Source organism: Myripristis murdjan, chromosome 3 (assembly GCF_902150065.1).
Source record: "Myripristis murdjan chromosome 3, fMyrMur1.1, whole genome shotgun sequence".
Taxonomy (NCBI): Eukaryota; Metazoa; Chordata; class Actinopteri; order Holocentriformes; family Holocentridae; genus Myripristis; species Myripristis murdjan.
This window is the reverse complement of record NC_043982.1, coordinates 36,958,424-36,980,862: the sequence shown is the minus strand read 5'-3', so window position 1 is coordinate 36,980,862 and position 22,439 is coordinate 36,958,424. Positions and strand designations below refer to the sequence as shown.

The 22,439-nt window shown below is 41.8% G+C and overlaps 1 protein-coding gene across 1 annotated transcript in view; it reads right to left on the bottom strand.

The window, feature by feature from the left end:
• kif26ba (kinesin family member 26Ba) overlaps positions 1 to 22,439 on the bottom strand; it is a 124,543-nt gene that overhangs the window by 30,033 nt on the left and 72,071 nt on the right. Inside the window, 3 exon segments of the mRNA XM_030048162.1 lie at positions 574 to 719; positions 7,405 to 7,498; positions 9,025 to 9,240. Of these exon segments, the coding sequence (XP_029904022.1) occupies positions 574 to 719; positions 7,405 to 7,498; positions 9,025 to 9,240 (456 nt within the window).

Sequence of the window (22,439 nt, the reverse complement as noted above, 5' to 3'; positions counted from 1 at the left end):
TAGAGATAGTAACACAGTGAGGGGAAGGTTACAGGTTCACTTCCCAAACCAGCTCATGTTGTGTCCAGCAGCTTCCACAGTTTTCTTCCTTTGTGCTCTCCTTTCCTTTATCTCCATCTTTTAAATATCTTATTGATATTTATTCTTCCTGTTGCTGCCTCTTTTGTTTGTTACTCAGCTGATTGCTTGGTTTTATCATGCAGTATTTGCACTTGCGCAGTAACTGCCTGTTTTTATTTCTTTTTATTCTCATCTTTCACTTTATTGCCACTTTGAGCTACACCCCCTGTATAAAAGGTGCCATATAAGTAAAGTATCATTAGAAATATTATTATAAAACACTGAACTTGCTCACTCACTGTCACCCCGGGTAAAAGCGTCTGTTAAACTGTTTAAAATAGCCCGTACACTCTGGCATTTATGTCGTTTTGATGCAGTTTATCAAGAAGGACAGATATGAAGTGAGCACTTAAAGCACTTTGACAGGAGTACTGATTCTGAAGATTTTCTCCAGCACCGGTGGAAACTCTGCGAGCAACATGTCGAATTGGAGCCTCCGTCACTAACACTGACCTCGACGGCTGAGACACGAACAGAGAAGCGCGCTCCTGTTTTCTCCTTCCGCTCGTTGATGAGTTTGAACAGCCAGGAGATGGCACAGGGGATTATGCCCAGAGTCTGCAGGGAGTCATCACGGCCAATCATGGTGTAGGATTTACCTGGAGGACGGAGGGAGGGGACGGGGAAGAGACGAAGGGTGCTGTCATCAAAAAGCGCATCATCATGACAGACTTTCATGAAAAAAATCACCGTATATGAATGTGCTTGTGTGTGTCAGTGCATAGATTTCAGCCAGAGAGCAGGCATGAAATTGTGTGAGTGCATATGTGTGTGTTTGCATGCGTGTATCCCCGCTGAGCCTCCAGATCTGTCCCTCCGAGCCACAGGATGCCGATGCCCCCCCACCACCTGCTTTGGCTGTCACGAACGGAAGATCAAACAGACGTCTAAACAAAGCCATATGCAACACCGAGCATTCGCACCTACACAAACACAGACACGCAAACAGAGGACAGCCACCACATCAAAAGCCTGACTCCTGTTTGGCGGGGTAGAGACTGTGTGTGCGATTTGTTTCAAGACGACAAAGGAGGGGAACTTGGCAGCGACACTGTAACGTCACATTGTTCCTCTCGCACGGTTTCCTCGAGGGTCTATTTGTACTGTCAGGATACAAGGAGACTTTTCATGTTTTGTGACAATTAGGTCCTTAAAAACCACAGGAGGTCGCCACAAAGAGGAGATTTATATAATAGAAACTGGCCTGTTGTAGAACGCAGTAGTTTTTTTTTGTATGTTTTTTTGGTGCTTTAGAGCAGTGGTTCCCAAACTGGGTGCCGTGACACCCTGATGTGCCGAGACAACTGTGCAGGAGGGCCGCAGGGTCTGCTTGTTTCACCTTATAATTTTTCCTCTCACTTAATAAACCTTACCTCATATAAACTTTATTGTGTTGCATGTGCAATGGAGTTCATAAGCCAATAAAACTGCTGAGATTTAAAAATATTAAACTGAATGTGACGTCAGCCCTCCTGAATGTGTTGCATTGGTTTTTCAACTTGCATCAAGTGCAACATCTGTGTTTTAACATGGCAGGGCGACGGTCACGGTTTCTGCTCGCGTGTCTCTGGTGTGATGGAAGATGAGCGAGGTTCTGGTCAAAGGAGATCTCAGGAGGCTGTGACGTCTTATGCAAAGGATGTTTATCATCTGTTTATACTGTAAATTTGCACATTGTCCACATCTATGCACATTGCACTGCAAAAACCCAAAATCTTACCAAGATTATTTGTCTTATTTCAAGTCAAAAATGTCTTATTTCTAGTCAAAATATCTCATTACACTTAAAATAAGACATGATCACCTCAGAAGTAACTTGTTTTTAGACAGTTTTCACTTGTTTCAAGTGAAATTTGCTTGAAACAAGTAAAAATTTGCTTGTTTCATTGGCAAGATTTGTTTCTTGTTTCAAGCTAATTTTCACTTATTTCAAGTGAATTTTCACTTTTTCCACTGGTAAATTTTGCCAATGAAACAAGCAAATTTTCATTTGTTTCAAGTGAATTTTCACTTGAAACAAGAGAAAATTGTCTAAAACAAGTTGCTTCTGAGGTGATCATGTCTTATTTTAAGTGTAATGAGATATTTTGACTAGAAATAAGGCATTTTTGACTTGAAATAAGACAAATAATCTTGGTAAGATTTTAAGTTTTTGCAGTGTGTATACATCTATCCACACGTTTTTTTGCACATTGGGTACTTAGATCTCTAGTGTCATCTTTTATTCTTTATTTTTTATTTATTTAATCTTGTAATCTGTGGATACTGTTGAAAACTGTGAATTTCCTTCGGGATGAATAAAGTATCTATCTATCTATCTCTGTTTATTGATGCTCAGCTGAGGTGAAGCCGGTACGAGCGCTACAAGTAGAAACGCCGTGCAGTGCCACACCCGTTCTGAGGGTCGCCCCCTTGAATGCCTTATTTTACAGGAGCATCCTTACCTAAGTATGTTAGAGGTCACCAGCTCTGTGTTCATGAAAGGCATTAATCTGCCTGGACTTACATGCTGCAGACTGACGGCCTTGGCAGCGTGGACACAATACGTCTTATTGATGCAGCTCAAAAGGGCCTAAATGTGACCGACAGCTACAGAGACAGTTCCTTCACATGTTGCTCACTGCCTGTTGTCATCAGAGCCAGCCGCTGGTTTGAGCCGCAAAGCTCAAGATGAACTTAAAAAGCTACTAATGGACCACACACTGCAGCTGAAATATGGTGAACTGTTTTTGGACGGGTTTTGGCTGCTTGTGGGACAGGAGTTAAAGCACCATCGAGGTGATTTTACCCTCCCCACTGCATAGTTTTTGTTTCATTAATAGTTAAAACAGCGTCATAAAGTGACAGGATGGAGTACACTAAAGAAATAATCAAACTTTTAAGAGACAATGGGGCAACTCAATAAGTGATCAAATGACACTTTATGTACCTAGTGGCTAACAACATGATGTGGTTATCTTAGGTTCTAATGCTACTCTCATTTCAATGTTGTGTACCACCTTCTGACCATCTAACTCATAATCACAGCTAGTAGGAATCTTGTAATTTTCTGAGAGCTCCAATATATCTGAATAGGCTGTAAATAATGTGGAAATATATATAAAATGAAGTCGTCATATTAGGGGTCCATCGATCTGAATCAATACATAAATCTGACGCTCAACAATCCAATAAAATTGATGCTAAACTGACACTTAAGTGACAATATCGAGCCATATCATCATCTTAGAGATACGCTTTTATTGTGAAATTCCCACGGCAGATTTCTGTCACCATTTCTGTCACTATTTCAAGCACCAGGCCGCAGCCAGCAGCCAATAAAAAGACAGTATGGATGTCTCCTCGTCTACTTGGAATACTCTGGAGTTCAGAGAAAAGACGAGTCAACTGACAAATCACATCATATGGAAACGACGCCAGAATGAGATAAAACACGACAAACCAGTCAAGTAACTATCAAAATCACTATATCGTAACCTGATGAAGCTTGTATTTACACCGCTACCTCATATCCGTCACACCCCGCTGTTAAATCTAAATGAATCCTAATTTAGTGCCTCATGCCTGCTTTGTTTGAACCACAAACCGGCTCTGCCCACCAGCCCTGTTAAATTGTTGATACCGACTTGAAGAACTGTAACGTTGGCTCACTTCACTGCCAGCGCTGGGAAAGTCCTGCAGATCGTATTGATTGGAAGATTCCCACCTGTCTACCCTCCTTCCCGTATCAGGTGAACACACCATAACTGTCAGAGGCGATCAAGCTAGCCGACTGCACCGCCGGCTGATCCAACACAACTACATAGCCTACAGCCGCTGTGTTGCTGTATGTGTGTGTGTGTGTGTGTGTGTGTGTGTGTGTGTGTGTGTGTGTGTTATGTGTAGTTGCTGGATACTCCTTGTAATTGGTTTCACCCCAAGCTTTGAGAGCAGAGCTGTCGATGCTGTCAGGGAAACAGGGTGAACAGGGTGAGATGCTCTGAGAGAACGTGCACAAGCCAACCAGGCACCACTGCATCATCTCTCTCTCTACACACACACACACACATTATACTCAGCTGCCAAAAACGATGATGATGATGATGATGATCTAAGGTCAATAATCCAATAACGATAATAAAAGCTATCAATCAGAAATGATGCAAAGTAAGAAAATTGGATAATTTCAGTCTCCTTCATACTGAGGTTTATTGTATTTCCACTGTTCCATGTTGCTAATTGTTAGTGTCTGTGTGAGAATGTGTGTGTATGTGTGTGTGTGCATCTGTGTCTGAGTCTTTATATGTGTGTGGGTATGTGTGTGTGTGTCTACAGCCAAGGGCCACAGAGCCAAAGATAAATGCTCCTTGTGTTTCTTTCCCCATTTTAATTAGAAAAAAGGTAATGCCTTTATAATGCAGCCTCATTAAGTTCCATGGCCCCAGGTGAGCCATAACACAAAGAGTTATCTCATCTGCTGCTACAGTGGAAGCCATTTAAAGCCTAACTAACAAGGTCAGGGCAACTTCACAGCCATGCTAAGATCATATATCCATAACATTAACTTTAACAGTAGAAGTGATGGAAAGAGCACATTCGCTTTGATGGATTTTACACATTTTATATGCATTAAAGCCCTTGCAGGGTCTCAGTCAGTCACCAAACACTGACAGTAAGTTGGTCTGAGTTCACACCAACACTTGCTGCTGCTTATAAGCTTGCTCTTGATCAGGGTAAGAAATTCACTTTTTTTTTTTTTTTTTTTTCTTTAAGCCCCAGAGAACATTTTTGGGCCTTTTTGGGGCGCTTTATGTTTCACTTTGGTCCTTTTCACCCAGTCAGTCTCTCACAGATCAACTGCAGTCACCCATGGGTGACAGCAGTCGCTTTCATTTTTGACAACTCAAAAGAAAAAAAAAAACTGGATCATGGCAGCACTCAAAAAAAAAAAAAAAAAAGATACCCAGTCCCTGATACTAATAATCGGGCTCATATTTCAACCTCATAATTTCCTTTTTTTTTTTTTTTTTTTTTTTTCAAAAAGAATTTTTTTGGGTAGACAGTCATCACTTTCAAGTGTGAATAACTGACAATTTAAAAGAAAAAATCTGAACAGTGGTATTAAAAGAAAGACACCAAGTTCCTGACACTAATAATAGCGCTCATATTTTTTAATTTTTTTTTAAGCAGAACATTTGGGGGGGCAGTTGTTGCTTTCATGTGTGAATATTTGACAACTCAAAAAAAAAAACCAACAAAAAAAACAGTGGTAACAGTGGTATCAAAAAAACATACTAACTCCCTGGCACTGATAATCAGGCGCATATTTTTACCCCTAATTTTCACAGTTATTATTTTATGGTCATTTTTTAGTGGGGGGACAGAGGCCTAGATCCACCCAACAAGGGGTGGCATAAAAAAGGCCACCACAGCTGCCATCCATGTTTTGGGCAATTCAGTAAAATCTTTTCAAAAAGTTAATCTTAAATGGTAAAAAAAAAAAAAATGTTGCACTGCACTTTTTCTCTGTCTTGCAGCAGCCAGTGGGCTCTCTCTCTGTATAGTTGACCCACCCCCCCTTTAGCCACCCTACCACTCCTTTTCCACCTCTTTCAAAAATTTCTAGATCTGCCACTGGCTTGGAAAAACAGGCTTGGAAAGGCAGTACATGTCAAATTGGGTGCGTTGTGCACTGTACAGTTTCCTACCTGTTCAATGTCATGAATATAAACTCAGCAGAGAGAAACTAAACAGGGCGGTATGCAAAAAGAATAGAGAAACACACTCCCTGATCACAATTTTTGCAGCATTTCATGAAATTTGAAGGACATTTTTGCCCCCAGCCTTCATTTCTTAATTCTGACTCTGACGCCTCCCTCCATCTCGTCAGACTCCACATGTTCAGCAGATCCAGAAGAAAAGAAGAGCATTAATAATAGCATGATGGTGGATGCAATTCTGGTTCCCCTCTGGCCATTTGTTAGTTTGAAAACTGCAAGGCATCAGGTGGACAGAGCAAGTGCTTCCAGATAGATGGAGGAAAGCAAAAAACTTTGAAACATACAGTGGCATTCATACATTCTTTTAACCTTGGAAAAAAAGAGGATTATTGATTTTACAGTATTGACATTTCTGTCCTTGGCACAACTATCCTTACTTTCCCAGTCCCTTGAAAGCCACATAAAACTTTATACTCCCACATTACAAAGCTTTTATGACCAAAATGTCGACTGACAGTAAATTACCACACATAACAGAGAGCACAGTGGTTTGTTGGTTGACTTGTTTATTTTTTTTTGTTGTTTGTTTTTATTATTTAATACAAATGGCTCACTGGTTGTTCCAGTGAAGGCTCTGAAATCTGTAGGACAGGAGTTTTTCTTGTTGAATTGTAGGATTTTAAACCATCTTTCATTTGTCCTGCACCGGCAGCTCAGTGGGACTTGGGAACTGTAATCAGCTGAATCGAGATCACAGGCCAAGAAGCAAAATAGTCCTTGTATGTCCAAGGGGGGGAAAAACTGGTGAGGCCTGACACGGGGTTAATAACAAAATCTGTGTGTCTGTCTGTTTGTTTGTTTCTTGGTCCTTGGGCTCGATTCTGTGATCATGGAAATGATCAAGGAAGCAGGGTTGTTGAAAGGACTAAAGACACATGCATCACTGTTTATGTCTGTGTGTGTAAGTGGCTCTGTGTGTGTGTGTGTGTGTGTGTGTGTGTGTGTGTGTGTGTGTGTGTGTGTGTGTGTGTGTGTGTGTGTGTGTGTGTGTGTGTGTGTTTGAGTCCAGACATGTTCCAGTGTGCAGTGAGGGGTCCTGACCCTTGTTAAGTCAGCCTCTCTGAAAACCAGCTTCAGCAGGATTAGAGAGAGAGAGAGGGAGAGAGAGGAGAGAGAGAGAGAGAGGAGAGAGAGAGAGAGAGAGAGAGAGAGAGGAGAGAGAGAGAGAGAGGAGAGAGAGAGAGAGAGAGAAAGGAAGACAGAGACACACAGAGAGAGCAGACTGAGAATGCTCTCAGCTTTAACAGACACTAATCCTCTGCTTTCTCTCTCTCTCTGATAGTTGAGGGCCAGCGGAAAGACAGCCAAGCCAGAGGAAGGCTGTCACACCGACACACACACACACACACACACATACACACACACACACACACACACATTTTGTAACAATAATTCACATGCCAACCATGGTCTGATTTTGTGGTCCATGTGTTTCTGTGTGTGTGTGTGTGTGTGTGTGTGTGTGTGTGTGTGTGTGTGTCTGAATGTATATGTGGGTGTGTGGGAGTGTGTGTGTGGGTGTTACCCAGCTTGGAGTGTCCAAAGCAGAAGACACAGCCATCTGCTCCATTCACCACTGACTGAATCACCTCGGCAACCGTTCCTGCACACACCTCCGCCTAGCAACAGAGGGAGGGAGGGAGAGAGAGACAGAGAGAGAGAGAGAGAGAGAGGGAGGGAGGGAGAGAGAGACACAGAGAGAGAGAGAGAGAGTGAGAGAGAGAGAGGGAAAACATAAATACCTGAAAGAGTGGGTACACCCGACCCTCAAATGGGACGTGTGTGTATCCATTGTTACCGTGGTTACAGCCCGCTGACATTTAAAACTCCACACGTCTGCTCTCTGATCTGAACTGATCTGAACTGATCTGAACTGATCTTCACGAGGGGCCAACAGGAATACAGGCAGAGTGTTAACATTTGAGTCTTGAGCCCTGTTCGCACAGGACAGGCCTTACCTGGACACCTCTGGTCATTTGGAATAACTAATAATAATAAGGTAATAATAAGGTAAATAAAAAGGTAATTTCTAAAAAGTAAAAATTCTAGTGCAAATTTCCTACCATATACAACCATAGTAGTTTTTCTTAGCAAGGTTTTTGGTCTGTCTACACCTTTTTCTACCTTTTTTTTTTTTGAGAATTATGGAGGCTGCGGTGGAAATTGTAAATGTACGTTTTTTTTTTTTTGTTTTTTTTTTTTTGCAATTTCTGCTTTATTTGACAGTCACAGTAGAGAGAGAGACAGGAAAGGCAGGGGGAGAGAGATGAGATGACATGCAGCAAAATTGGCCTGAGGTTGGATTTTGACCCAGGACACACTCTTATCCAGTGGGCCACCAGGGCGCCCTCTAAATGAACATTTTTGATGCTCTTTTGGGTGCACATTGAGGAGCCTCAACACACGACACAGCAGCGAAATCTCACGCCGCTCGAAACGCAGGCGTTTTAAATTTTAGATATGATATTCCCAAGTAATACTAGCCCCGTGCAAATAACGCTATGATGCCTATTTAAATGGGATTAGTTTTAGAGGAGGACGTCGGGTAATTTCATGTATCACAGACGTCCCCGGTAATATTAGTCCCTCCTGAATCAGCCGTGTCTTGTGTTTGCCACGGACGATTATTACAGAGCAAATTACCTGCTGGTGTTCTTCGAACTCAGAGGCCCTCTGATAATTAAACTCCATCTGAATGGAAATATTAGTATGGAATTAACAGACGGATGTGTTAACAAACATCAGACTGCCACTGAAATGCCACAGGCCCCGTTTGTTTGTCTCTCCAGAGCACAACCAGTGTACCTTTGACTGGAAAATCCCTACAGAACGGTCTCTCACCAGTTTAAGTTGCACGGGTAACCTAAAAAAAAAAAAAAAAAAAAAAAAAAAAAAACACCCACCGCCTGCTGGGAGACGACTAGCCAATCCCATCTCTGTAATATCGGGGAGAAATTACAGAGATGCTAATCCTGTCCGAATGTGAAATTAAAGGCCTCCTCTGTTAGTAATTAAAACTCAGATGTCGTTCGGGGAAACTAATCCCATCCAAACGGGGCTTAAAAGCGTTTTGGATGGAAATCTACACGGGACGAGTGTGTGTCTTTTGCGGCGTCCTCCAAACTCTCGAATCCTTTTCCCTTACCTGCGATGCGTCATGAGGGAAGGCCGCGTCAAAGGTAAACATCTTGGGAGGCACCTGATTGGCTCCTGCCCTCTTCTGGGAGGCGGCCCCTGGTGCCTGGTTGGCCGAGGGGTCCATGATGGTGATCTGCTTCTTCCTGGGGTCCACTTTGAGGAAGGAGCTGCACTCGGCCACCTCCGACTGAGACACCGGACACACGCGCACCATCACTTTCACCTGAAGATACACACACACACACATATTGGTGTTTAGATAGTCGCAAAACAGACATTTATCCATTCTTAAATGTCGTGGATGATCGCTTTGGTGGCCATTTGTTATGCAGAATATGTAAGTGCATTTTATGTATTGAACGGTTTACTAGAAAGAGTAAGTTTGAGATTTAAAGGTGGGATTGTTCCTAGAAGGCATCAGGATTTTAAGATGTACACGAATACATACATCTGCTCTCTCATCATCTCTATCTGCTCTCTCATCCCTCAGTGCTTTTCTCTCTCTCTCTCTCTTCCGCTCTCCCTTTACCTCCCTCTGTTTCATCATCGTCTCAACATAAACCCCCCACCTTCCCTTTCCTCTCTTTACATCTCCCTCCCTCTCTATCTCTCTCTACCTTCAATTCTCTGCCATACATCAAAGACTGAAATGCAGGAATCCTATTTTAGCTCCCTCTCCTCCTCCTCCTACTCCTCTCGCTCTTCCTCTCCTCCTACTCCTGTCACAAGCTGTTAGCAGTCACAATTTCCCGCCTGACAGCTGCTATTGTTTTCTTTGATATCAGACGGAGGAAAAGGAAGAAAAAAAAAAAAAGCTGCGTCATCGAATTGCAGTCTGTTCCAGCACATTCTCACGCATAAACAAGTTGAAGATGTTTGAAAGTTGGAGGTACTTTCTAGCAGTCTGGCTCTCTCTCTCTCTCTCTCTCTCTCTCGCTCTAAGTCTCAGCTCATTTGGATGAATCAGTCTCTATGTCTCACCGCCTCCATCTCACTTTCCCATGGCTTCCTCTCTCCACTGTAGGTACTAGATTATTCTTTAGCTACATACTAGAGGGCTAATCAGGCTGATCAACATCATATTTCGACACTCCCACGATCAGAGGAGGAACCCCCAATCTGGTGCTTCATTTACAACTTGAAGGAATTGAGATTTTTGGAGAGAGAACGTTGTTAATTCAAATGGAGGATAATCTGACAGACAGTAAGGGACCCGTGCCCACCTTACCTGCTGGCCCATGGACAAACAGTTTATTGGATTTGTTCAAACAGCTGGAAGTGGTCACTCTAATCCAGCTATAGGTTAACATTAACTAACGTTACTCAACAGCAAAAACACCATGCAACATTCTCTACTGTCACAAGTGGGATCATAAAGACAGGAAAAGACAGATACTGCCACAACCAGGCTTTTCCCCCAGCATGCTCCTGGTGTGTTGTTTTTTTCGGGGGTGAAAACAGTGGAAGGACTCGTGAATGAAGCGTGAGGCTTGGTCAGGACCGGCGGTTGGGACAGATTATCTGGCAGCGTGACGGGGTTTACAGATTCAGTCTTAAACAGGCTGACCCGAGCGGCTCAAACATGTCTGACATTTGTAATCCGACATGTGGACAGATCTCGCGGCGTGTGGGGGAACAGCTTTTCCTTCCAAGCGCAGAGGCGGCAGATAGCCAGTAGGATCCATGTTGAGGTGTGTAGATTTAAAACTGACGTATTTTTAAAAATGTGTATGAATGACAGTATTTACCGATGTCTGTTTTGGATGACAAAGTTTAACAGGAACCAAACATCAGTGGTTAATGTCAGGTTGTGGGTTTTTCTCCATTTACATGCATAACCCAGGGATGCATGCAACAAATTTACCCTCTCTCTCTGATGGTACAGTAAGGATTCAAACACAGAATTCAAAAATCAATGCAAAATAAATGGAATGCACTGAACATAATGGATTGTTTCTTTTAATTCACTTTACATTAATTTCATATTAATGTTTCAGTTCAGTTTGGGTTCGCCTGATTTCCTGCAAGAGCAGAGATCCTGGCATCAGTGGCAGATGGGAATTTGATCTTAATTATATCTTTAAAATAAATACTCCAACGTTTTGGGCAAAATGCCCTTTTTTTGACTTACCCAGACTGAGACAAGATGTTTGATATCATTTTCACCTCTGTACGCCCAGTGGTTTAGTTCCTATGGGTAGCATTCGTGTTAGCTTAGCATAAAGACTTGAAGTGTATGGGAGTCGTTAGCCTTCTATCACAATGATCTGTGAGGGTATAGGAAGATTCATTTTCTTCTTTTATTTTGTTAATTCCAAGATGTGCATTTCAAATACACACAATACACTGTAAAAAAGACAGCTTCAGCATTGCTATGAGGTTTATTTTTTCAGCACTGTCAAAGCTAGGCTAACGACTCCCATAGACTTCAAGTCTTTATGCTAAGCTAACACAAAATGCTACCCGCAGGAACTGAACCACTGGACGTACAGAGGTGAAACTGGTATCAAACATCTTGTCTCAGTCTGGGAAAGGGCTGTTTTACCCAAAATATTGGAGTATTCCTTTAAGTCTCTTTAGATCCACTCGAGGGGACCGTGTGGTGTCACATAGGCCAAACACATCTGAACAAACTGTGCTGTTGGCAGAGGGAGGTAAATATTGGAATAGCCTACCATTTACATATCACTCTCATCTCAAACAATTGCTCAAGGCAAACCAGAACTGCTTTTAAACAAATTTATGTATAACGTACTGTCTTTTTCCATTTGTGTAACTGTACATTTGTATTTACATATTGTTGTTTGTATTGCTTTGTTGTTGTTTTTTTCTTTTTCTGTGATCTGTGTCGGGACTGTAGATGTAAATTAGCATTCTTTCATGTTTAAATCTTGTATTCTACACTGATGTTCATTAATGTGCTGACTCTACCAAATAAATTAAAAACACATGTAAGATATGCCAACCTTGCTGAACTGTGTATGAAGAGTGTGAGACCAAAAAAAAAAAAAAAAAAAAATTCCCGAGTATTCGAGGAATGCATTCGAGGTGCAGGACAGATCAAACGATGACTGCGGTTTCTTGACTCTGTCACTGGAGAGACGGAGAGAGACGAGGAGCGGAGAAAAATCTTTGTGTTGGCTTGTTAGCGCAGATGAATCATCGTCTGAAGTGTGATTCCACTCCGCTTCCAGTTAAACTCAACCGAGGGATTACCAACCACGCAGATCCCCCAAAATAGTCTGTCAAAATCAAAATGAAATAAAACTACATGATAAGGGGGAAAATGCAGGAATGATGTTTAACTGCCTATTTATTTACTTAAACTCCCATGTAACTGGGAACAGGGATGTAGTTGTAAATAGAACAGCTAAAAAAAAAAAAAAAAATACCAGTTTAACCTAAAAATTATGAAATAACCTCATTTTCAAGTGTCTTACCATAATTTAGACTATGAATTTAGACCATATGCTAATTTCAAAATGTGTGTGAACTTTATTTCTTCTAGCAAATTCCACTGCATTCTTGTGCTGTTACGTAATATCAGTGAACTACATAAAACTTAAAGCAAGGTTTTGAATTTGCATCTTTTTTTTTTTTTCGTTTTTTTTGCTACAAATTATTTGCTATAAATTATTTCAGGGCCTTGAAGCAAAAAGCCACAGGCATGTCACGGTGATGTCATGCCTACTGAGCGAATGTGAGAAGTCGCTGTATGAGGAAAGCTTAGATGAGACGTATATTGTAGAAAAATTAAATTAAATTAAATAAAAAAGGGCTGAAAAGCCAGCTTGCAGCAAACACACCCTGTCATGTAAAAGCATGAAGGCAAGCAGGAAAATTATTAGAGCTCAATCCATGTTACACTCAATCACACTGTGTGTGTGCACGTGCATGCATGCATGTGTGTGTGTGTGTGTGTGTGTGCGTGCGTGCGTGCGTGCGTGCACGTGCACGCGCGTGTTTGTGCGTTTCTCTCTGCCTCTCTTTCACACACACACACACACACACGCACGCACACACACGCACACACACATGCACACAAGCATGCACACACACATACACTTAATACAACACATTAACAGGCTTTCCTTTGGTTGCATCATTAAATGACCATAGGCCATCTAATACACTTGGTTCAATAAAGTGTGTGTGTTTGTGTGTGTGTGTGTGTGTGTGTGTGTGTGTAAGAGAGAGAGAGAGAGAGAGAGAGAGAGAGAGAGAGAGGGAGAATGAGTATGAGAGAGAGGTTGTTTATTTTAATGCTTTTCTTATATGAAGGTGAAGAGGCACACGCATATTTAAATATGCTGAGAATGGGTTTGAGTGTGTGCATGTCTGTGCATGTAAGTGCATGTGTGTGTGTGTGTGTGTGTGTGTGTGTGTGTGTGTATGCTGGGACGTCACCTGAATACAATAAATGAGTAACCTTGGCAACCTGGGATACTAAGGCTTAATGTCAGGTCAACACTTGGTCTTAAAAAAAGATCCCCTTGCAAAATACACACACACACACACATACACACACAAACACGCACACGCTCACTAACACACACGCACACACACACACACACAGAGTCTCTCTCTCACACTATGATCCGGTGCTCCGCCGGCTCCTGACCCCAATAAAAGAGCCCATCACATCAGGAAGAGCCTGAGGGGGAAGGATTTTACCATTGCACGCTTTACAAGGCGTAACTCATAAAGTCCTCCCCCCGGAGAGCCCATTTCCTCTTCCTCTGAGAGTGTGAGATGTTAAGTGTGTGTGTGTGTGTGTATGTGTATGTGTGTGTGCGCACATGGCTAATGGCAAGACATATAAACTGGCCCATACTGCTGTTACCTGTCCCGTTTTCAAAATATCGAGGGCGTGCGAGGCGGCAAGAGGCATAAACGGGGCCATTAACCACTCTTCCCCTCTCCTTTTATTCACAATCAATAGTCAAGAGTCTACGGTGACGGTTAAAAAACAAAAAAACAAAAAAATCCCAAAGTGATGTATCAAAGCCGGGGTTACGCCATTTTTATGTGGTGCCATTTTCCGTTCCCACTGAGGGAATGAATCAGTCCATCACAACAGGCCTGAATGCTACAGCAGCGGGCCACGGCTTTTAAAATGTCAGCTTTTGTATGTATGTATTTATGTATGTATTTTGGCTTATTGGTGAGTGTGTGTGTGTGTGTGTGTGTGTGTGTGTGTGCGATATGTATGATATTCTCAAAGGATGCTTGGCCTAGTTCCACTGGTGAATCGATACAAGCGGCAGAGAGCCACATGTGCATGGGAGAACACAGAAAGTCCACATTGTTAATGGACTCTTTGTTCTGTTCAATGAGAAAGACCGAAACACGGCGGGGGGGCGGGAGCGGGGGCTAACGAGAGAGGGAGAATTAAAGATTTGTCCGGCTGTTTGTTTTCGAGAGAGACGGATGGAGGGAGAGAGAGAGGGAGAGGGATGGAGGGAGAGGTCTGTACCAAACAGCTCCCCCGACACACAACACTCCCACAGAGATCTCACGGCACTCTTGCCCTCTTTCCTCACCTCTCTCTCTCTCGCTTTATTTAGCACTCTCTCTCCCTCCGTCCTTCACTCTCAAGCCGGCTCTCTTTCTTCCTCTTTCCCCCACACACCTTCCTTCCTCTGCCGACTTTCTTTTCTTTTTTTCCCCTCCTTCCTCAACACATATCGACATCCCCTCGTGCTCTCCTTCCCTTTGAAAAAAACGCTATTGCTCAATCTCACGCCATTTCTCTCCATCTTCTCTTTGTCCCTTCTCCCTCTTCTCTCTTTCTTCTTCTTCTTCTCCCGTCCTCGTAAAAAAAAAAAAAAAAAAACGACAAGACAAATCACAGCCTCTCCCCATTATCCGTTCTTCACGTTCCCTTTTTTTCTCGCGCGCTTCACGCCGCTGTGAATGCTAATGCTACGAGCCGAGCGATCAGGAGTGAAACAGAGATTATGGAGAGGGACAGAGAGAGAGAGAGAGAGAGAGAGAGAGAGATGGTGAGCCCTGTGTGAACAGTGTGTGTTTTTTCTTTCTTTACAAAGACATTTATATGCTCTGCAGTAGTGTATGTGTGTGTGTGTCCAGGTGTGAGGTGAGATTTCACTCCTTTTCTCCATATTAATATGCATCAAGTGACTGTTTCTCACTTCCACCGGATCTGATGTTATTATTGCTTTGACACTTGGACATTACGTTTTAACCTTCAATTAGGGTTTAATGGTTTGCCGAGTGGCGGTGCTCTTTCCCGGCAGTGACCTGCATCACATTCATACCATTAGTCACCTCATAGTCTGTTAAAATCTGAGGAGGAGAGGAGGAGGAGACAAAATCAGATGTTGTTCCCTTGTTAAGCAAAACTGAGACATGAGCCTGTAACGCTTGCTGTGCGTGGCTAACTCACTGGCGGCACCCCAAACTGTGATGAAGCAGACACAACGCCGACAAAATCCATCAAACAGGACGTTGTTTGACATGAATGATGTATCCGCGGTTTGCCGCAGCACGCCAGCATCAGCCGGGCCTCAACAAGTGGTTTCCACAAGGATTTATTTATGCAACTGCAAGGCCGATGTGGGGAAAGTGCATGCAGATGTGAGGAAATGGAAATGACCGGATATCCAGCTTTGCTTCCTATATCAGTCTCAGGGTGCAACAACAACAAAAAAAAACAGACAGGTAGGTCAACGCATTTGAAAAAATTGTGGAGCCGCACATCTGACTTTAGAGAGCATTGTCACTTTGTGGCCATCAAGCAGAACTGCAGTCAAAAAGTTGGTAAAAAAAAAAAAAAAAAAAAAAAAAAAAAGTCCTTGATGGCAGATGTTGGCCCACATCTCCAGCATCCAGGCTGCCATCACAGTTCAACATTTTAAAACATTTAGCAGCTGTTTTTGTACTTTGTTTTGTTTCCCATGCACTCTGGGATACAAAGCTTTCTGTTCCCTGCTCTTTATACACCACATTAAGGCACAATGAAGCCATTCAGACCTCTTAGATAAAGGAATTCAGCTAAATGGCAACAAACATTCCCGAGCTGGAAGAGGCTCGTTCGATAGCCCCTCACAGCAGCGCTTCATTACTATTGGCTGGGAAATCAATATCAGTATCAGACTGAGCTCTAATTGGTTCACAAAGACTGTTTCAAGCTGCGAGGAGCTTATTAACACATGCAAACACACACATGAATATACTGGGTATAAATACGGGTTTACACACACACACACACACACACATCCGTGCTCATACATACAAATAAATACAAATACCATATGGGAATAGCGAATTCAGGCTCGGGATCAATTCTAATTTTAACCCATTTATTCATTACAACTCAGTTTACACAATGATAAGATCCATGTAGGCTGTTTTCAATTAGGAGTAATGGATAGCTTTAGAACTGTGGTGTGTGTGTGTGTGTGTGTGTGTGTGTGTGTGTTATCCATTTCATTCAGCCGACAGCCCCTGCCACAGACATTGCGTAACAATAATAAACATGAAATATTTTTTAAAATTTAAATCCACTTGTCCACGCTGCATTGGTCCAATGTTTGGACTTCACTGAAAACAAAAGGACCTCAGTTCTCTTCTCACTCCTGGTACAAAAAACACAGTCAACACAGCAGAAATGAAAGTAAAACTCCTCATCATTATCATGAAAAGTGCAATCATCTTCAGACCGACGCTGGGAATTCAGACCAATCAAGAGTCAAGGTCCATCTTTTTAGGTCAAATAAAAAAAAATCCTAAACAGTGGTGAGACTATTAGTCAGTCTGCAGGTAGCTAATTAGTATTAGTAAGATAGCTGCTGCAGATTTTATCAGCCAGACTGAACTTCATACGACCTGCAATTAGAGCTGGGCGATCAATCAATTAAATCATTTTAAAATTATCCTAAAATTGAGATTTTGGGATTCAACAGTTCATCCAGTAGTTTGTAATTTATGTGGACGACATAAAATAACAACACGGCGGCTCCATGTGCTGAAGAGAGACGACTTCCAGCATCATCTACAGCAGCTTTAGCTTTCCACAATAAAAGCCCTGAACATATTTACTGCTCATCATTCACGACAGCATTTCACCAAAAAACCCTCATGAAAGAGCAGACTATTATGTTTATATGTGAAAAAAATTTAGACTAGTTAACACGGTCTCATTCATTGTTTTTGTTTTTTTGTTCTTTTCATTTTAATACGGAAAACGCAAATGGAAAATGTTTGAATTACGTCTTGTAAGTGTTTTTGTTTGTTTGTTTAGTGAAAAACAAGAAAAATCTAGATTAAAATCCTGAATCGTGACAAGTTTGCAAAAAATTTTAAAGTTGGAAAGTGTGCACACAAACTGATACACACATCAACACACACACACACACACGTAAAAAATGAGCTGCACGGGAACAGACAGAAGGAAGGGCATAAATGCTACTGGTGATTGTTTCTGTCTATCAGTGTTTGTGTGTGTGTGTGCGTGTGGGAGAGAGAGAGAGAGAGAGAGAGAGAGAGAGAGAGAGAGAGTGTGTGTATGTGTGTGTGTGTGTGTGTGTGTGTGTGTGTGTACTCATCTATCTCAGTAAAATACTCCCCAGCCCTGCCAATACTAACAGTATTAGTCTAATATTTCAACTACACAGTGGAACAAAGTGGCTATTGGATTCCCATAATACAGTCACTTACTCATTTAGCTACAGTAATATGCACACATGTGCACGCACGCACACACACACACACACACATATATGCATACTGTGATACTGCAACACAAGGGCACAAAGACACAAAGGGAAGAACATGCTGACACACAGATAGGCATGAAGACATGCAAATGTCCATGGAAAACACACTTGTGTGCATATATGTGTGTGGGTACACACACACACACACACACACACACACACACAGCCTGTGGCCTATGAGGAATCTTAGCTGCTATTAAAAATTGATTAGCTGTCATGGTATCATTTTCCCCCAAGGTCAAGTCGAGATGTGAGTGTGCATGTGCGTGCACGTGCGCATGTGTGTGTGTGTGTGTGTGTGTGTGTGTGTGTGCATATGTGCATGGGTGTGTGTGTGATATGCTGGCTGCAGAGATGAAAGAGATGAGTAAAACTCTCACAGTCTTAAAGTGCCACTCAGCAGTGAGGAGTAACGCCGGGCTCCACGCTGCCAACTCCTCTGATTCTCCTGCTCCTTCTCTGGCTGTTTTCCTCGGGTTTCATTTCCCCTGATTTCCTCCCACATTTTGATGATATTTCATAATCTGCCCATCCAATATATTTGTTAGACACGGAATCACTGCTGTTTCTGAACGGTCAACAGAAAACACGACTACAGTCTGCATGGTTTCCTCATTGGCAGGTCTCTCCTCCAATTACTTCCATCTCCAATGGAAAAACACAGTTTACTGTCAAAACAGGCTCATGTCTGGAGCTGCAAGAACTCAGTCCAACCACGCAGACTTAACCATTAAATTACCTACTTATTACCACACATTTGACAGCTGTGTCAGTTGTGTCTAAACTGAGAAAGTGGCAATGGAGAGAGAGAGAGAGACAGTGAACGAGAGAGACAGACAGACAGGAAGAGAGAGGAAATGAGTTTAACCGATGCAGAGAAATACATTCTGGTGTAAACAGCCAAGCTCCTGCACGCCTTTTAGAAAAGGAGAGGGGAGACAGGGTGTGCTTAATATTACCATATTACTATTTATTATGATCTGTTATATTGTATCCAAGGATATATATATATATATATATATATATAGATTTTTTTTACCAAAATATGATTTTCATTTTCAATTTGAATAACAAAGGGGGCATGAGCGAATAACACAGAGGCACAGGGAGGTAAAATAACAAACAGCAAACAAGAAAAAAAGAGGAAATTAATAATAATAATAATAGTAAAAATAATTAATAAAAAAAAAAGCTATGTAATAATAAAAATAATTAATTTAAAAAAAGCAAGGGCATTGAGAAACAATTTAAGAACACATGGTAGAGAATTAAGAATAAAGCTAATCCATAATTAATAGGGGTGGTTAAAAACAAAACAAAACAAAACAAAAAAAGGGACACAAAAACAGTGCCTCCTTTCCATTTATTCAAACAATTATCAGTTTATCAGTTTATAAATCAGTTTATCAGTTTATAAATCAGTTTATCAGTTTATAAATATATTGTATCGAAGGATGATCAGGTATTGGGGAAACTGGGAGATGCACTTTGCAACATATAACTACATTGTGTACTCAGTATATACAAACACCATGAGTGAAATGTGCTTCGCTTGCTGAGACAATAAGAAGCTGGGCGGTGACCTTAACATCTCATGTCTCAGTCTGTTTGACTGGAGCTGATACGCCTTCATGACCCTGCAGCCAATAAACCCGATTCAATTTCGAGAACCGATCATTTCGAAACGCACAGCCGGACGAATGTAATCAGAAACATTGGCGCCTTTTCTTCCTCACTTGCATCGTGAAATCTGTTTGCATTTGATTCCTGGAATACCAAACAACTTCGATTATCTTTGGCTTTCATCCGCCGGCATCCATATCAAAAGCTCTGTGTTGTAGCTAGCTGGAGGGATTTCTGTCTCCCGGTGACTTTAGGTATGCTAAGTGATAAGACACACACTCACACACACACACACACACACACATACACACAGCTTAATTTCCTTCACTGATACACATCTCCCCTGTAATCTGTGGCCTGAGTGGAAGGCTCCCAGCCGGCTGATTTGATTAAGGTGAGCAGGAGCGTACCAACACGTCTGCCGGGGGGGGGCTTCATGCACGGACGCCACTCACACTGATCTACTGGGGGATTCCATTTAATTTGACATCCCTCCATGGATCAAGGCAGAACTCCCTCACTCTCTCTCTCATGCTCGCTCTCTTTCTATCCACACACACACACACACACACACACACATGCATGCATGCACAAACACATACACATGCGCGTACACACACAGCGGTTAAATCTGACCTATGTAAGCTGATTTCCCTTGGCTTTGAATGTGATGACTCAATCTGCTATCTGCCATATTATTAACACGGAGGGGAACATTAACATACACAGCCCTCCCCCAACACGCACACACACACATACACACACACACACATGCACGCACACCTCTACATTTTACAGGACATCTTACATGTGCCACTAAGGGTTTTTTTCCTGCTCCTTGACATCTTTCATTGTATAATCCGATGAATGTGAGTGTGTGTGTGTGTGTGTGTGTGTATGCAGGTGTGTGGATGTGTGCAAATGCCATTTCAGCAGGGACAAGCCCCCCCCCTCCTCTCCACTGCAGGTGACATTTTTACTGTAGAAATGTCACCACAGCCAGTTCCTTTCCAGATGTGTGTGATGTGTGCTGTGCTGTGCTATGTGTATGTGTGTGTGTGTGTGTGAGTGTGTGTGTGTGTGTGTGTGTGTGTGTGTGTGATTAGGTCTTGGTGAGCTCCAATTGATTTCACAGGGGAGCCTTGTTATGCTGCAAATGCCAGAATACTGTATCTCCCTGCCTCTGTACCATTTCTCCTCCTCCTCCATCCCTTTCCTCCCCCTCAAGTTTCTTCTTTTTTTCCAGCTTGAGCTCTTCCAACATCAACAACATTCAAATTCCCCTAAAAGCTTTTCTTACATCTCATCTCTTTTCTTTTGCATCTCTACCGTGGAGGCAACTTTAAAAAGTGAAACAATAAAACTGATGCACATTTAAGATGCTGCATTTAGGGTGCTGGATCCAAACATGAAAAAATAGACCCACACCCCACAGCTTCTGTAAGGACCAATCCTAATTCCCCTCTCTTGGCCCTATCCCTCGTTTCAGAGCGCCCTCGACAGGCTGGTGGTCCTTCAGCTACAAGCTACAGGGGGTAGGGGTTGAGTCTTTACCTAGGACATCAGACCCCACTTTGCATGTTATGAGAAGGTCTAAGATTATCCAATCCAATCCAATCCACTTTATTTATATAGCACAATTTTAACAAACACAAGGTTTTCCAAAGTGCTGCACAGCAAGATAACACACCACAAGATAACACAATAGAAGCAGAATAAAAAGGTAAAAAACACAGTAGGATAACACGATAAAATAAGATAAGATCAATTAAAATAAAATCAAATAAAGTAAAATAATAATAATAATAATAATAATAATAATAATAATAATAAAACAAAATAGGATAGAATAAATAAAATATATAAAAATATTGAAATAAAATAATAAAATAAAATAAAATAATAATACAATTATAATTTTACTAGAATAAAATAATGTAAAATGCACTGCCCGCACAGCATAAAAGAAAAAACATGCACACATAAAAAACATGCACACATTAAAAAAAAAAAAATTATCAGTGTAACAGAGGGGAAATGGGGTCTGGGTGAAGACAAATAAAGCAAAACAGCATCGTAACGCCTCACCACCGAGCCACTGTGGTTAAAAAAAAGTCCAGCTTTACTCAGTCTATCTGTCGTTCACGTTGATCAGTTTCCTATTGGTCGTCACAGCTGTCAGTCAGCTATCATGGTTATTATCATGGTTGTGTGCGCCTAGCAATTGGTATACGCCTACTTCAGTACATCATGTAATCATTTAGAAATGGTTACAATACAACATGTATGCGTTATCATTTTAAAATTATGTTTCAATCCCACCACTTTAACCTACTGGTCAGTGTGCAAGTATGACATCATCTGCAAACAATTTGATACTGAACATAAGTCATTTTCAGAGTATACCTGACCCAGACTTAAAAAAAAAAAAAAAAAAAAAAACTGTTGCTTTCACCTTTGCAATAACACGGCTCATTCCATGTGGGTGATTGATTAAAGTGTAGTGGCCATAACTTGGTAATTCATCGGTGTAATGGCACCCTCATCTTCCACCCATTGAGGACCTCTAAAGCAGTTTTTGCCATAGCCGAGCCGTAAGCATATGGACCCCTCCCACCCCCACCCCGTCTGGAGCGCCCCTTTGCAAAATTAGTTTCAAACCAGACAACTGTTGGGGCGTCCCACTGGCTCACCCACTGGTAGAGCACGTAGCAGAAAAACAAAGCAAGAAAAACAAAAGCAGCATATGAACAAAGTGAACTGGAATTTGTTCACATTTTTATCGTATTAATCAACATTGTAGTTGTGCTGAGAATAGCTCCTGGTGATGTCAGTGGATTAAACAACAACAACAACAACAACAACAAAAAAACATCATCAAACAGCAAAATGGCAAACAGCAACACAAGGTAAATCGCCAAATCACTGTTTTTAAACAGCGTTAATGTGTTTTAGGGCTGGAATTTTCCCTTAAAGTTTAGAAAATAGGTTTCTGCAGTGTATATGAGTGTGTGTGTGTGTCCATGTACTTTATACATGTGCATATGAGAGCGTGTGT